Source organism: Melitaea cinxia, chromosome 21 (genome assembly GCF_905220565.1).
Source record: "Melitaea cinxia chromosome 21, ilMelCinx1.1, whole genome shotgun sequence".
In the NCBI taxonomy this organism is placed as follows: domain Eukaryota; kingdom Metazoa; phylum Arthropoda; class Insecta; order Lepidoptera; family Nymphalidae; genus Melitaea; species Melitaea cinxia.
Genome location: NC_059414.1, coordinates 617,919 through 633,753, shown reverse-complemented (window position 1 = coordinate 633,753; position 15,835 = coordinate 617,919). Strand labels below are relative to the sequence as shown.

The 15,835-nt window shown below is 44.3% G+C and overlaps 1 protein-coding gene across 1 annotated transcript; it reads right to left on the bottom strand.

Annotated features, from left to right (window-relative positions):
• Window positions 1-4,363: 4,363 nt before the first annotated feature.
• Window positions 4,364-15,681, bottom strand: LOC123664166 (septin-interacting protein 1). Its single transcript, XM_045598765.1, has 11 exons — window positions 15,412-15,681; window positions 15,006-15,152; window positions 14,301-14,506; window positions 13,832-13,951; window positions 13,505-13,674; window positions 12,835-13,018; window positions 9,005-9,208; window positions 8,564-8,781; window positions 7,328-7,743; window positions 6,115-6,278; window positions 4,364-4,790 (listed from the first exon to the last, which is right to left on the bottom strand). The coding sequence occupies exons 1-11, from the start codon at window positions 15,515-15,517 to the stop codon at window positions 4,395-4,397; spliced, it is 2,331 nt and encodes a 776-aa protein (XP_045454721.1). The 5' UTR covers window positions 15,518-15,681; the 3' UTR covers window positions 4,364-4,394.
• Window positions 15,682-15,835: the final 154 nt, after the last annotated feature.

The window sequence follows — 15,835 nt, the reverse complement described above, 5'->3', positions numbered from 1 at the left end:
TAAATCCAAAAAAGGTAGATAACCGATGTTGCCTTTTTAAAATTAAATCTTAAGCAAAGATGCGTATAACTAACTAATCATCTTTTTCTTAAAATTATTACAGGCTTTAGTGATAACGTCAATTGATGAATATCGACGTCCTCTAGAAAAAGTATCGCCGACGCAGTCTGCAACACTAGCTGCTACTGGAATTATTTGGACGCGTTACTGCCTTGTCATTCGTCCTATAAACTATTCTCTATCACTTTGCAACTTTGCTCTTGGTATGGCGAATGGCATCCAATGCTTCAGGGCCTATAAATTTCAGCATCGCTTAAAGCAGCTTTAAGCAACTGTTTTTGAAGTGAAATTTCTTTAGAATCGTTGTGATTTGAAACTCGATGAAACGAAAATGCGTCACGAAGAAATAAACGTATAAAAGAGAGTGAGATAAATTATCAATTTGATCATCGTCGATAGAACAAATCGCAACGGCCTACCTTATTACGACTTTTCAGATGTTTCACTTCTGGCGAATGCGAATTGCACACATATACTTTTTTAAATTTGACCCTGCTTTAGCTGTCATATAAAAGTCAATTTAGCAACTAAATAATTATATACTCCACTACATACTATAGTTATAGTTAATAATATACTCACACACTACTACACGTTATTAATAAATTAGAAGTAAAATCATTATGTACATAGTATTAATAACGCCGGTATTATAGTAAATTTCGGATATGTACGAGTACACAATATAATTTTACAGTAGGTACCTATAGCTGAAATTTCGTTTACGAATTTATCGTCACAAAAATAGCGTCGCGGATTATTTTCCCTACATGTTACATTATCTGAAAAAAATACAGATAAATATAATATATGTATCTACATATATGTACAACATACACACGGTCGTCTGTTCCTAAATTTAGCAACTTAATGCTTGTTATCGGAAACAGTCGACTGATATAGCTACATTTTTGTTTTCGATATACATACATACATATAATACATAAAAATAAATATATTTATATCATACCCACAACACTTGGAGCAAGGAAGCTGGTCACTACAAACTGCGCTACGGACTAGTTAATAGGATAAAATGAAATCTTTTGGGACTGAGGCATTTTATGACTTCAAAGTCTAAACTTTCAACAGCTATATAATTCGTATTACAATAGATATCTTCGTGACTATAAATTCGTAAGTAAATATAAAAGTTTCGGCTTTTAGCCCGCCACTATTTTTACACCATTAAATATTTATATTTCATTGCAGAGTATCATTCTCAAATATAATGAACGAGAGATATTAATCTAATAATTACTTTATGAAACATTGAAACTAATGTGTTAAAAATAAATCGAATTTAATACTTAAATATTGTGTTATATCTATCCAAATATTAAATAGTACCAAAATCATACTAGTCTAAAATAAAATATTCACCAACTAACATACAGTACGCAGGAAATATTACACATCGAGATACGAGTACACAAGGTAATAATCATCAATTTTCGGCTTTATAATTCTCATACAGGGACAACGTAGAGATTTTATCTAGTCTGTAAATTTAGGCAACAAACCTCAAAATCAGATAATACCATAATAATCTTGAGCAATTAAACTCTGCATCGTTAGCAGTACCATTATTACTTAAGTTTAATTCGTCGTATTTTTAATCATCGCTTTGTTTTTATTAGAGCATATTGTTAGGCCTAAATTTAATTACATTTGTAGACCACAGGACTTTTTTATATTGCCTCATTGTCATTGTTTTATAAAAAGCCAATTCTAACAGATCTTCACAGCTGTTACAGAAAGTTTATAAATATCTTGTGCCAAAGTAGAGTCGCTCTGCTCTACGCGTCTACGCAGTTGAATCTAGTCGAGTATCACTCAAATATCGTTAATCTAATTTGTACGCGTACGCGAAAAAAAAAGTGTGAAACGAAAGTTACAAGTTCGCGGCTCTTTGGGCTGTTTGGTCTTTTACTTTTTTGACTAAAATCTTAATGTGTAATATTCATTTGGGACTGTACTTGCCATTTTGTGTGCCAAATACTAACAAAAATAGATTTAGTTAATATTTTATATAATATATTTTGTAACGAATTATTTTAGTTAGTATCTACTATTAAATTACTCCACTTTTATATAGAATTGTTTTTTATTAAATATATTGTTGTTTAATTTTATATTTTAAAATGTTAAAAATAAATTAAAAGGCATGTTTTAGATTTTTAAGTCGAATATTTTTAATACCACGAATATAATTCCACTATTAAAAAAAAAAACAAAAATAATAAATTAATCGAAATCGAATAAGGATAACGAACTTTTTAATAAGAGCTGTTGGAGTTGGAGCTATTTCAATTAAAATAGGTTTTATAAATAAGGCGTTATATAATAATAATTAATCAACATAAAACAAGTTAAATGAAATTTAAATGTTTTAGTTTCAAATCTTGTTTTGTAATATATTTGATAAACTTTTGTTCTATATTCAGTTAGTCAAGCAATAATATTATGCAAAAAGTATCTTTGTATTTTATATAGAAAATCGAGAGAGAGTCTACGAGATCTCTTCTGCTCTCATAACTCGGTATGAAAATTTGGTCTGCATTTGTCCATGTTTCGTGAGATTTTTTCCATAGGGTTACAACATTTATTTACATTAGTTATAATATATATAATATGTACTACGTAATACCTATGTAATTTTTTGTTATGAGTCATGCTATATGGGGTATCTTATAATAAAAAAATACATTGCTTCATTACTGGGATATCAAATAGACAAAATCTATCAAAACCAAAATCCCCATCCCCTTTTTACCCATAAATTCGTGCCAAACGATTTTAAATCCAACCCGATTCGAGGTTCGCACTTCCTTACAATGTACATACAAAATTATTGTTTTGGGCAAAATAGTTTAAGTACCTATACAGTTAACAATTTATAATATATAAAAAATGTTCATAAGTACAAATTAGGCTAACTGCGTTTTTAATATATGTATTGATTTATTATTGAATAAACGCAATTAATTTATCTTTCGAGTGTTTTTTTTTATTTGTAAAAAAGTACCTAATAGTACTGAAAAACGGCTGTGATTCAGACCACACGACTGAAGTAAAATTTCTGCATATAGCATAGGCCTTCAATGTGTCTGTGAATGTAACTAAGGGATTAAAAATGCAAATAATACTATGTCATAACAAAAGTAAATACAAATAATAAACTTAGATGATATGAGTACATATTGTTATCAAGACACTTTCGAGATGTGTGATTTTTTTCTTTATAGTACCAGTAGTTTTTAGATAATTCTTGATATTCTCTTGAAGTAAATAGATAAGGATACTCAATGACAATAGAATGTACCTGTACTTACCAAATCTGCGTAAAAAGGTAAGCACTGAATTTATTTAGTGCTTTATGATTGACTGTATAAGCAAGTTATTTTACTCTTTGATGATTGAGTTGACGCATGTAGTTGTACATCTGTATAAGCAAGTTATTTTACTCTTTACTGTACATACAAGACTATTTTCTTTTATATTGAAGTGAAAATTTCTTTAGCTGCGTTGGGTATTTTTGTGGTACGGGAAAATCTTATGGGTTCGCATTACCGACATGCTCATCTGATGACTCACGCTCACGCTTAGTGGCCGACTGGACATGTGCTGAGCGCGTTAGACGCTTGTTGGATGGTGACATCTCGTACGTTCGCCTTCGCGTTACCGACATGCTTATAGCAGTATATCTGTAGCTATACAGCTGACGTATTGTGCGACATTACACACATAATTTTAATTCAAATATTATGAAATTTCAAATTTTAATACTAAAAATTCGGTGTTTTCACTTCTATCGGCAGTCTCTATAGATGCCATTTTTTTAATTTTTTTTTTTGTTAATCGTTGATATAACCATTATTCTCATAAAATCATCAATTTCATGTGTACCGTACATGAATAACATTTTAGTTTGTATTCTTGCCACATCTGCGCGATGTGCGAATCGATTCTGAAGCCTATCCCTTATACATTTTATTGCTTTTATTGCCTAAAATAGGAAAGTAACCATAGCATGACGAACTGGTCAAATACAACAAAATATTCATTTTCAACATAATATAAAAATAATCTAGATAAGGTATATTGTGGTACACTGAAAAGTAATTAAGATTTCAGAATTTTCGTCAATCCCAATTAATACAAATAAGTAGGAGAGAATAATTGCATTGATTTTAAGTAATAGTAACCTGCATGTGCCTATAATTGAGGTAACACTTGATTTGTTTGAACAATTTACATTGAATAAATAAAGTATGAGGCAGAAAAATAAATAAAACACAGATATATTAAAATAATTTATTCTTATCGATAAGTCATTCTTCAACTAAACTCAGTAACCTGTCCAAAGCTATCGGAGCAAATGTCCTACCCACGTCATTGGAATACATAATCACATTTCTGATAACATAGCACTGCAGATCCCCAATCTTGTACAAAGGTCGACCTTCCCTATACTTCCCTGCGATGGGGACAAATGTTATTCCCTTTTCTATACATCTAGATTCTAGAAGTTCTGAGAAGCTCTTCTGAGAAGCTATCGAAGTCAGGATATCGATTTTGGAGGTCTCTTTAGATTCTATGGGTGTGAAACGCGGCGGAGGGGGCGGTTCTACGGAATCGATGTCTGTGCTTCTGTTCATCATATCCAAAGCTTTTCTGAAAGCGTCACGCACCACTGGCTCTTTGAGGATCTCTTCTGGGAACATTTTCTGCAATAATGGAAAGTTAACAGATTACATACAAATATAACTTCTTGTGGCGATAATTTCTTAATGAAGTAAAGATATTTATTGAGTTTTTTATGTCACTTTAGGGAAGTAACTTTATAGGGAGAGTGACTATGACTGACTATATTTTAATAACACCAATTTTGTGTAGGTGTTTGAATCATAATTGCATTCCTTCAAATGGGATGTTTTGTAGGTGATATAGATCACATTCCAGGTGAAAATAAAATTCTAGCGCTATTTTAATTTCACTTCGTCTTAATATACGAGCTACGTACGAGCTACGTACTTCTGGCATAATCGTCCAATACTATGTCTTAGCCCTAAAAAGTCTATAAAGTGAAATATTAATACTAACTACCGCATACCATTAAAGAACCGCAAATGGAAACGAATTAATTTTCTTGTAGAATGCTTTTTACTCTATTTCATCATCACATCAGCCTATCGCTAATCGCGCCAAAAATGGCGTGAACTCATGTGTTTTGCCCATAGTCACCACGCTGGGCAGGCGGGTTGGTGATCGCAGGGCTGGCTTTGTCGCACTGAAGACGCTGCTGCCCGTCTTCGGCCTGTGTATTTCAAAGCCAGCAGTTGGATGGTTATCCCGCCATCGATCGGCGTTTTAAGTTCCAAGGTGGTAGCGGAACTGTGTTGTCCCTTAGACGCCTCTTACGACATCCACGGGAAGAGAGGGGGTGGCTATATTCTTTGATGCCGTAACCACACAGCAAACACTTTTACTTATTCACATTCACACATTACAATATCATTAATCACTATTTTTTAACAGAAAAAAAAATTAATGATAGTAGGTACAGTAAGAAAAATTTCTCGATAGTAGGGGTACTCTTTCACGTGTCATCTCTACTAATAGATTGGATGGTAAAGATGGAGAACGAAGTGGGAGAGACGTTGTTTTACTCGAATAGGTCGGCAAATAAGTGTACTGTCCATTTGATGGTAAGTGGTTACACAAGAAAGTAGAGCAGCAACATAGCACGACTTGAAAGCAGTGTATTTTGCTGTGTTTTTCTTCTGTGAGATTGAGGCGCTTTCCCAAATGCACAGCTGTATCGTGCTGTGCACAACCTCAGTATCCCGGCCCTCAGTATCCTGACCCTCAGTATCCTGGCCTTCAGTATCCTGACCCGCAGTATCCCGGCCCTCAGTATCCTGGCCTTCAGTATCCTGACCCGCAGTATCCCGGCCCTCAGTATCCTGGCCTTCAGTATCCTGACCCGCAGTATCCTGGCTCTCAGTATCCCGGCCCTCAGTATCCCGGCCCGCAGCGCCCTGCACGTACCCGGAAGTCCGCGTAGGACGCCAGCACGGTGGCGTGCGGCGGCTGCGTGTTGAGCCAGGCGGCCAGCGCGCCCAGCCAGCGCGGCAGCAGCGCGCGGCCCGCCAGCGCCGCCAGCGTGGGCGCGCCCAGCAGATCCAGCCACTGCACGCACCACTGCCACGCCGCTGGGGGGGGGGGGGGTTTAAATTTGTTTTTGTGTGTCAAGTACTCACTGTGTATTTAACTTTATTTTTACACAAGACACAAGGGGTCATCCGTCAATTACGTCAGGCTAAAAAGGGAAGGGATTCGGAAAATAATCATGATTGATCAAGGAAGGGGGAGGGGGGGGGGGGACTGTGACTTTTAATTTAATTCGCGTCATGTTTTTCACTATAATATATTTTTATTTTACCTTATTTATTGTTATATGTTTAGTAACAATTATTAAAAATGAACTGAATATTGAATATTTTTCGTATATATCGTAAATAGGTAAAAATAAAATATATTTAAGTTAGAAACATAATATAAAATAAGGCTGTATGGTCTTAGACCTTTGCTTTTTACAGTTATTTAGACAAAAACAATAAATTTATGCTTACATCGCTTTGGAGCGAAACGATAAATGGCGCGTCATTTTTTTTTAAAGCTTCTATCTCTGTCTTTAAACATCAGTTGTATCGTTTGTTACAAAACCGTGTGAAAACGTTAAATTAACGTGTGAAATGTGAAAATAACGTGCAAAATGTGAAAATAACACGTGGAAGCTACGGAACGGAGCATGAGTAACGTAAGTTGTATCGTTTGTTGATCTTGCAGTTAAGATCGTTTTTACGTACTTCTGTTCAAAATTAACTTGTGAAAATAACGTGTGAAATGTGAAAATAACATGTGAAAGTTACGGAACGGAGCTTGAGTAACGTAAGTTGTATCGTTTGTTGATCTAGCAGTCGAGATCGTTTTTACGTACTCCTGTTTAAAAAATAACTTGTGAAAATAACGTGTGAAATGTGTAAAAAATGCTTGGGAAATGTAAAAATAACCTATGAAAGCTTCGAAATAGTTCATCTAATCTCAAAACTTTAACCATGGATATCTTCATAACGATGGGGTTCCGAAGTGTGGGAGTGGTACCGGGGGTAGCGTCCCCCACCCTCTCTCCCCCCTTTGCCCCAAAGTCCCGAAACTCGATGGTTCTTAATCTACAGCTTTACTCCAGCGGAGCGCTCACCGTTCTCCCGGCCGACCAGCTCGACGGGCGCGGTGCGCAGGCAGTGCTCCAGCTTGGGCAGCACGTGGTGGTGCAGCAGCGGCGCCAGCGCCGGCCCCCAGGCGGCGCGCCAGGCGGCCAGCAGCGGGCGCGCCGACTGGTCGGCCGGGTGCCAGGCCGCCAGCGCCGCCGCCAGCCGCGAGCGGATGAGCGGGTACACGGCGGCCGCCAGCGCCTCGGGCGCCAGCGCGTGCCACGGCAGCACCCAGCGGTGCAGCGGCAGCGTGTCGCGCGTGGGGTCCCAGGCGCGCACGGCGGCCAGCAGCGCGGGCGCGGCGTGGCGCGCGGCGGCGGCGCGCAGCAGCCAGGCGGGCGCCGCGCCGCGCCACGCCTGCAGCGCCGCCAGCAGCCCGCCCGGCGCGCGCGGCTCCCACGACCTGCGTCATCAACAATATGGCCACCCCCTCTCTTGCCGTGGGTGTCGTAAGAGGCGACTAAGGGATAACACAGTTCCGCTACCACCTTGGAACTTAAGAAGCCGACCGGTGGCGGGATAACCATCTAACCGCTGGCTTTGAAATATACAGACCGAAGACGGGCAGCAGCGTCTTCGGTGCGACAAAGCCAGCCCTGCGGTGACCAACCCGCCTGCCCAGGGTGGTGACTATGGACAAATCACACGAGTTCACGCATTTTCGGCGCGAACTTATGGAGGCCTATGTCCAGCAGTGGACTGCAATAGGCTGGAATGATGATGATGATGATGATGATGATAATGAAAGACTTGAAATCCTATAATTTCCCGAATCGAACCAGGTGTTCTCGAGTGATACGCTTTGTCACAACACATTTGGAGTCTCATTTTTATTTATAAAATCTAGCTGCGTTCCTTCCGATGGGGAGTTCTGCAAGTGTTACTGATCAGGTTCCACCAGAAAATAAAAATCCTACCGCTTTTTTCAATTTTACTTTGTTACAATATACGAGCTACTTTGGCAACGTATTTCGACATATCCGTCCAATACTATTTTTCTCAGCCCTAAAAACGCCGATAAAGATAAGATATTAACACTAACTGCCGCATAAAACTAAAGAACCGCACATGGAAAAAAAAATATTTTTCTCATAAAACATTTTCATTTTAAATTATAGCTGAGCTTACGCACTCATAAATAGTAAGATGCAGAACGAATCTATTAAAGTAGCTCTCGAAGTCAAATTTAAAAATGGGCTAAGAGTTTCAGTCAAAAATCTTACTCAGCAGCGGTCGCGATGTGAGGCACGAAGTGTTGCCATAGCAGCGTGTTGTAGGACTCCTCGGCCAGCAGCGGCCTCCACTTGAGGAAGGTAGGCACCGGTAGATCGGGGTTTTGGAGCGGGTTCCAGTTGGCCATCATCGCACTGAATAGCGGACTCACTATGTTACCACCGATCGTACCGAGACCGAACATTTCGTATTCTAGAGGGAATGTTTCCTGTAAAGAAAATAATAAAAACAATAAGGACCAAGGACACAGCAGCGTCTTTGGCGCGACAAAGCCAGCCCTGTGGTCACCAACCATTAGGCTAGTACTAGGCTGAAGTGTGTAATAAATAAATTTTATGATCCTAAAAACCTAATGAAAGTAGACGTATGCTTTTTTAACACATAAAAGTATTTAACTGGTACACATTCTAAAAGTTATCAATTCGACATACCTTCAAATCTGACAGCACTTCAAAAGCGGTTTCCAATGACACGTCAGGCTTGTTTAGAGTTTCGACACGCGATATTATAGCCTGCACCTTCTCAATAACCTGGTCTTCTTCACGTAACTTCTTTTGGTACTCCTCGAAGTCCCTCTCCAGAACTACTATCTCGTCTTCCGCTTGCTGTAGTTCACGAGCGTTTTGGATGATATCCTAAAAAGTAATAATTATTCATGATATATGTGATAACCAGTGGAAGTCTATTTATAATGGTTAAGCCCTACAGTGATCTGAATATCGTTTGGCGGTAGTGGTAGTGGGCGCAGTACCTGCTCGCAGCAGTCCACCATGAGCTGCAGGTTGTGCGACAGCTCGGGCGCGGCGAAGCGCGTGCAGTCCCGGCGCGGCTCGTGCTCGTAGCGTGGTAGCGGTAGTGGTAGTGGTAGTGGTAGTGGGCGCAGTACCTGCTCGCAGCAGTCCACCATGAGCTGCAGGTTGTGCGACAGCTCGGGCGCGGCGAAGCGCGTGCAGTCCCGGCGCGGCTCGTGCTCGTAGCGTGGTAGCGGTAGTGGTAGTGGTAGTGGTAGTGGGCGCAGTACCTGCTCGCAGCAGTCCACCATGAGCTGCAGGTTGTGCGACAGCTCGGGCGCGGCGAAGCGCGTGCAGTCCCGGCGCGGCTCGTGCTCGTAGCGTGGTAGCGGTAGTGGTAGTGGTAGTGGTAGTGGGCGCAGTACCTGCTCGCAGCAGTCCACCATGAGCTGCAGGTTGTGCGACAGCTCGGGCGCGGCGAAGCGCGTGCAGTCCCGGCGCGGCTCGTGCTCGTAGCGTGGTAGCGGTAGTGGTAGTGGTAGTGGTAGTGGGCGCAGTACCTGCTCGCAGCAGTCCACCATGAGCTGCAGGTTGTGCGACAGCTCGGGCGCGGCGAAGCGCGTGCAGTCCCGGCGCGGCTCGTGCTCGTAGCGTGGTAGCGGTAGTGGTAGTGGTAGTGGTAGTGGGCGCAGTACCTGCTCGCAGCAGTCCACCATGAGCTGCAGGTTGTGCGACAGCTCGGGCGCGGCGAAGCGCGTGCAGTCCCGGCGCGGCTCGTGCTCGTAGCGTGGTAGCGGTAGTGGTAGTGGTAGTGGTAGTGGGCGCAGTACCTGCTCGCAGCAGTCCACCATGAGCTGCAGGTTGTGCGACAGCTCGGGCGCGGCGAAGCGCGTGCAGTCCCGGCGCGGCTCGTGCTCGTAGCGTGGTAGCGGTAGTGGTAGTGGTAGTGGTAGTGGGCGCAGTACCTGCTCGCAGCAGTCCACCATGAGCTGCAGGTTGTGCGACAGCTCGGGCGCGGCGAAGCGCGTGCAGTCCCGGCGCGGCTCGTGCTCGTAGCGTGGTAGCGGTAGTGGTAGTGGTAGTGGTAGTGGGCGCAGTACCTGCTCGCAGCAGTCCACCATGAGCTGCAGGTTGTGCGACAGCTCGGGCGCGGCGAAGCGCGTGCAGTCCCGGCGCGGCTCGTGCTCGTAGCGTGGTAGCGGTAGTGGTAGTGGTAGTGGTAGTGGGCGCAGTACCTGCTCGCAGCAGTCCACCATGAGCTGCAGGTTGTGCGACAGCTCGGGCGCGGCGAAGCGCGTGCAGTCCCGGCGCGGCTCGTGCTCGTAGCGTGGTAGCGGTAGTGGTAGTGGTAGTGGTAGTGGGCGCAGTACCTGCTCGCAGCAGTCCACCATGAGCTGCAGGTTGTGCGACAGCTCGGGCGCGGCGAAGCGCGTGCAGTCCCGGCGCGGCTCGTGCTCGTAGCGTGGTAGCGGTAGTGGTAGTGGTAGTGGTAGTGGGCGCAGTACCTGCTCGCAGCAGTCCACCATGAGCTGCAGGTTGTGCGACAGCTCGGGCGCGGCGAAGCGCGTGCAGTCCCGGCGCGGCTCGTGCTCGTAGCGTGGTAGCGGTAGTGGTAGTGGTAGTGGTAGTGGGCGCAGTACCTGCTCGCAGCAGTCCACCATGAGCTGCAGGTTGTGCGACAGCTCGGGCGCGGCGAAGCGCGTGCAGTCCCGGCGCGGCTCGTGCTCGTAGCGTGGTAGCGGTAGTGGTAGTGGTAGTGGTAGTGGGCGCAGTACCTGCTCGCAGCAGTCCACCATGAGCTGCAGGTTGTGCGACAGCTCGGGCGCGGCGAAGCGCGTGCAGTCCCGGCGCGGCTCGTGCTCGTAGCGTGGTAGCGGTAGTGGTAGTGGTAGTGGTAGTGGGCGCAGTACCTGCTCGCAGCAGTCCACCATGAGCTGCAGGTTGTGCGACAGCTCGGGCGCGGCGAAGCGCGTGCAGTCCCGGCGCGGCTCGTGCTCGTAGCGTGGTAGCGGTAGTGGTAGTGGTAGTGGTAGTGGGCGCAGTACCTGCTCGCAGCAGTCCACCATGAGCTGCAGGTTGTGCGACAGCTCGGGCGCGGCGAAGCGCGTGCAGTCCCGGCGCGGCTCGTGCTCGTAGCGTGGTAGCGGTAGTGGTAGTGGTAGTGGTAGTGGGCGCAGTACCTGCTCGCAGCAGTCCACCATGAGCTGCAGGTTGTGCGACAGCTCGGGCGCGGCGAAGCGCGTGCAGTCCCGGCGCGGCTCGTGCTCGTAGCGTGGTAGCGGTAGTGGTAGTGGTAGTGGTAGTGGGCGCAGTACCTGCTCGCAGCAGTCCACCATGAGCTGCAGGTTGTGCGACAGCTCGGGCGCGGCGAAGCGCGTGCAGTCCCGGCGCGGCTCGTGCTCGTAGCGTGGTAGCGGTAGTGGTAGTGGTAGTGGTAGTGGGCGCAGTACCTGCTCGCAGCAGTCCACCATGAGCTGCAGGTTGTGCGACAGCTCGGGCGCGGCGAAGCGCGTGCAGTCCCGGCGCGGCTCGTGCTCGTAGCGTGGTAGCGGTAGTGGTAGTGGTAGTGGTAGTGGGCGCAGTACCTGCTCGCAGCAGTCCACCATGAGCTGCAGGTTGTGCGACAGCTCGGGCGCGGCGAAGCGCGTGCAGTCCCGGCGCGGCTCGTGCTCGTAGCGTGGTAGCGGTAGTGGTAGTGGTAGTGGTAGTGGGCGCAGTACCTGCTCGCAGCAGTCCACCATGAGCTGCAGGTTGTGCGACAGCTCGGGCGCGGCGAAGCGCGTGCAGTCCCGGCGCGGCTCGTGCTCGTAGCGTGGTAGCGGTAGTGGTAGTGGTAGTGGTAGTGGGCGCAGTACCTGCTCGCAGCAGTCCACCATGAGCTGCAGGTTGTGCGACAGCTCGGGCGCGGCGAAGCGCGTGCAGTCCCGGCGCGGCTCGTGCTCGTAGCGTGGTAGCGGTAGTGGTAGTGGTAGTGGTAGTGGGCGCAGTACCTGCTCGCAGCAGTCCACCATGAGCTGCAGGTTGTGCGACAGCTCGGGCGCGGCGAAGCGCGTGCAGTCCCGGCGCGGCTCGTGCTCGTAGCGTGGTAGCGGTAGTGGTAGTGGTAGTGGTAGTGGGCGCAGTACCTGCTCGCAGCAGTCCACCATGAGCTGCAGGTTGTGCGACAGCTCGGGCGCGGCGAAGCGCGTGCAGTCCCGGCGCGGCTCGTGCTCGTAGCGTGGTAGCGGTAGTGGTAGTGGTAGTGGTAGTGGGCGCAGTACCTGCTCGCAGCAGTCCACCATGAGCTGCAGGTTGTGCGACAGCTCGGGCGCGGCGAAGCGCGTGCAGTCCCGGCGCGGCTCGTGCTCGTAGCGTGGTAGCGGTAGTGGTAGTGGTAGTGGTAGTGGGCGCAGTACCTGCTCGCAGCAGTCCACCATGAGCTGCAGGTTGTGCGACAGCTCGGGCGCGGCGAAGCGCGTGCAGTCCCGGCGCGGCTCGTGCTCGTAGCGTGGTAGCGGTAGTGGTAGTGGTAGTGGTAGTGGGCGCAGTACCTGCTCGCAGCAGTCCACCATGAGCTGCAGGTTGTGCGACAGCTCGGGCGCGGCGAAGCGCGTGCAGTCCCGGCGCGGCTCGTGCTCGTAGCGCGGCGCGGCAGCCCGCAGCGCGTGGTACCCGCTGAGGACCTTCTTCTCGCGACCCGTGAGGTCGATCACGGGCACGCGAGACAGCTCGTTACTGCAAAAACAGAAATGGCATATAGATTGATAAAATATATTAGGAGTTGTATATTTGATGATGTAAGATATAATTTTAGGGTTGTTTAACTGAAAGCCTAGGGTCCGTTTGATGCATTAAGCAGTCCCCGTAACTTATAAACGCCTGCAACACCAGAAGAATTACAATAATGTTGTCGACCCTCCGCATGCGCTCTTTACTTGAGAGCAGTGTTATTTAGCTGAGATCTTCTGTAACGTTGAGTAAATATCTAGCTAGGCTTTTCCAGAAACCCAAAGAAAAAAGGGTAGTTACGTACAACATACAACATTTTTATCAGCCACTGATGAAACAGACCTCTATTATGGAAAATTTTGCAAAAATTTTAGATAGAAAGTTATATTATATTATACTTTGTACTACTTGTTGTAGAAAGGATCTAATCAAAACATATCTCTCATTTCCAATGTTTTTTTTCCTGAAAATGTGTGTGTATCAAACCAATACCTGCTAATAGTATGCATGGTGGGTTTACCCTCTTGTATGACATCTGCAGCATCCTTATAGAAGTAACGACCTTTATGTGACTTTTTCCAATTACATGTCTTGTCTTTTGTCCCTTTCTCATCTTCTTCTTTCTCTTTCAAACGACGTTCCTCTTCCTTCTTTGCTTTTTGCTAAAAATTAAACATTACCTTTAAATTAAGTAAGATATAATTAGAAAATATTGTGAAATATAAGTATGGATTTTTTTTTTTACTATCAAGCTCAAAATGAAATATTATGCAAACGTGCATGAAAATCAGTAATTAATAAAGCCTCTATAAAACTTACCGCAGCTTTCTCTGGTCCATAAGCTCCAATCGCACCCCTGCCTTTTCTGACAGTAGCCTCCACAGGAGCCGATATACCTTGAAGGTCTTTACCTAAACCTTTGCCAGGTTGGTACCCCATCTAGAACAAACAACTAATGTTTATTTCTTGTTTACTAATAACTTTTTACAGCACATGCAGATGTGCTTCGTAATTTTAGTTACGTTTACGCTTACACTGCGCTTCAATCTGTAATATCCCACAGCTGGGCATAGGCCTCTTTTCGCGTGTAGGAGAAAGATAATTTTAGCTATCATTACTTATTATTATGTTTAGCTTTTACACACTACTGACAAAAAAAAAAGCTGAGAGATTTTTTGTTCATAAATATTCTTTGTTTCTTTTAACAAATGTTATCAAAACAGTTTTAAGTTTTTTGCAACTGCTTTTAAAACAAAATTTCTATTTTTTAGTTTTAGAAATAAATTACCTGCAACAACAACTTAGCACCAATGCCTTTGGTATGTTTTTCCCACGCCCCAACACTCCCTCCCAGGTTAATCCCTTTCAAACCTTGCCCCGCACGTCGGATGCCAGCAGTCTCTCTTTCATCCGGATTAACAGCCTGCCCTTCTTCATCAGAGCTGTCCACATAATTAAGACGAGATGTAGATGCTTCTGATTTTTCTAATAATTCTGAAATTTTAAATCAGTTTAATAAAATGATTACTTTTACATGCAGATATTGAAATATTATTAGTTGAAGGAAAAATAGAAAATAAAAGTAGTCACCGATACAATATATAAAGCAAGTTACAGTATAAACTTTAATAACTTATATATAACATTTTTCAATAAACTTTAACTGAGGTAGGGCACAGCAGGAATTTCCTGCTCAAAATATGGAGCAGCCCGACTGGGGTAGTACCTCGACCTTACAGAAGATCACAGCAAAATAATACTGTTTTCAGGCAGTATTGTGTTCCTGTTGGTGAGTAAGGTGACCAGAGCTCCTGGGGGGATTGGGGATTGGGTCGGCAACACGCTTGCGATGTTTCTGGTGTTGCAGGTGTCTATAAGCTACGGTAACCGCTTACCATCAGGTGAGCCGTACGCTTGTTTGCCGACCTAGTGACATAAAAAAAAAAAAAAAAAAAATGGAATAATGGGCATGTTTCCTATGTGTATAGATTACCTTTATTTTCCTTCTCTTTTTTCTTTCCTGCTTGTTGGACACCGCCAGCAACAAAACCAATTGGTGCAGAGAAGTCTTTCGGTTTCCGAGTTCTCTGCCTGATATTGTCTTCATTATCTTCCTCATCGCTGTCTTTTGCCCATACACCTGAAAACAATATAAACTGCATGGAATATCTTTTACAAACAAATTGTTTAGATTATGAAGTCTAGTGAAATATTTTGATATATAAATAAAACTTCTATTAGTATATTTTTTAAAAACGTATTACTGAAAAAGTATAGAAACTACAAATAAATACATCAACAACTTGTGTGGTAACTAAGATTTCTTGTAGCCCATAACGTAGTACATTACAAAATATACATTAAATAAATAGCAACAAATAATGGAAATAATCACAAACCATATATCTGTTGTTCTTTCTTAGCTCTCCGATTTCTGTTAGGGTTGAATTCATTATCCAAATCATAGTCGGTAATTTCAAACCGTATAACCTCGTCGTCAGACATTTTTTAGGCGTATAAGACTAATTATTACTTAGCCCTGTCGTATATTTAATACAAAATAATGCTAAAGACGTATTTTGTTATGAATTTCCAATTTCATGTCGCTGCTTTAATTGCTGTCATAATGTCATATACTCTTTGATTGCTGTACACAGAATCACAGATAACACAGACAGGACCCTAGAGTCTGGTGACTAGAGACTAGACCAATGATCTTTAGTTCTTACTAAAGATTTGATTTTTTTGATTAGTTTGTTTGCAATAAACAGGCACCGAAACTACTGAACTGATTTGAAAAATTCTTTCACTGTTGGGAAGCTA

What these genes read in the sequence shown, in the direction of transcription:
- LOC123664166 (XM_045598765.1), bottom strand. Translation starts at nt 15,517, where the DNA reads ATGTCTGACGACGAGGTTATACGGTTTGAAATTACCGACTATGATTTG. An exon ending in GAAAGAACAACAGATATATG is followed by an intron (nt 15,153 to 15,411) that starts GTTTGTGATTAT and finishes TATTGTTTTCAG; the next exon opens with GTGTATGGGCAAAAGACAGC. An exon ending in ACCATGCATACTATTAGCAG is followed by an intron (nt 13,019 to 13,504) that starts GTATTGGTTTGA and finishes CTGTTTTTGCAG; the next exon opens with TAACGAGCTGTCTCGCGTGC.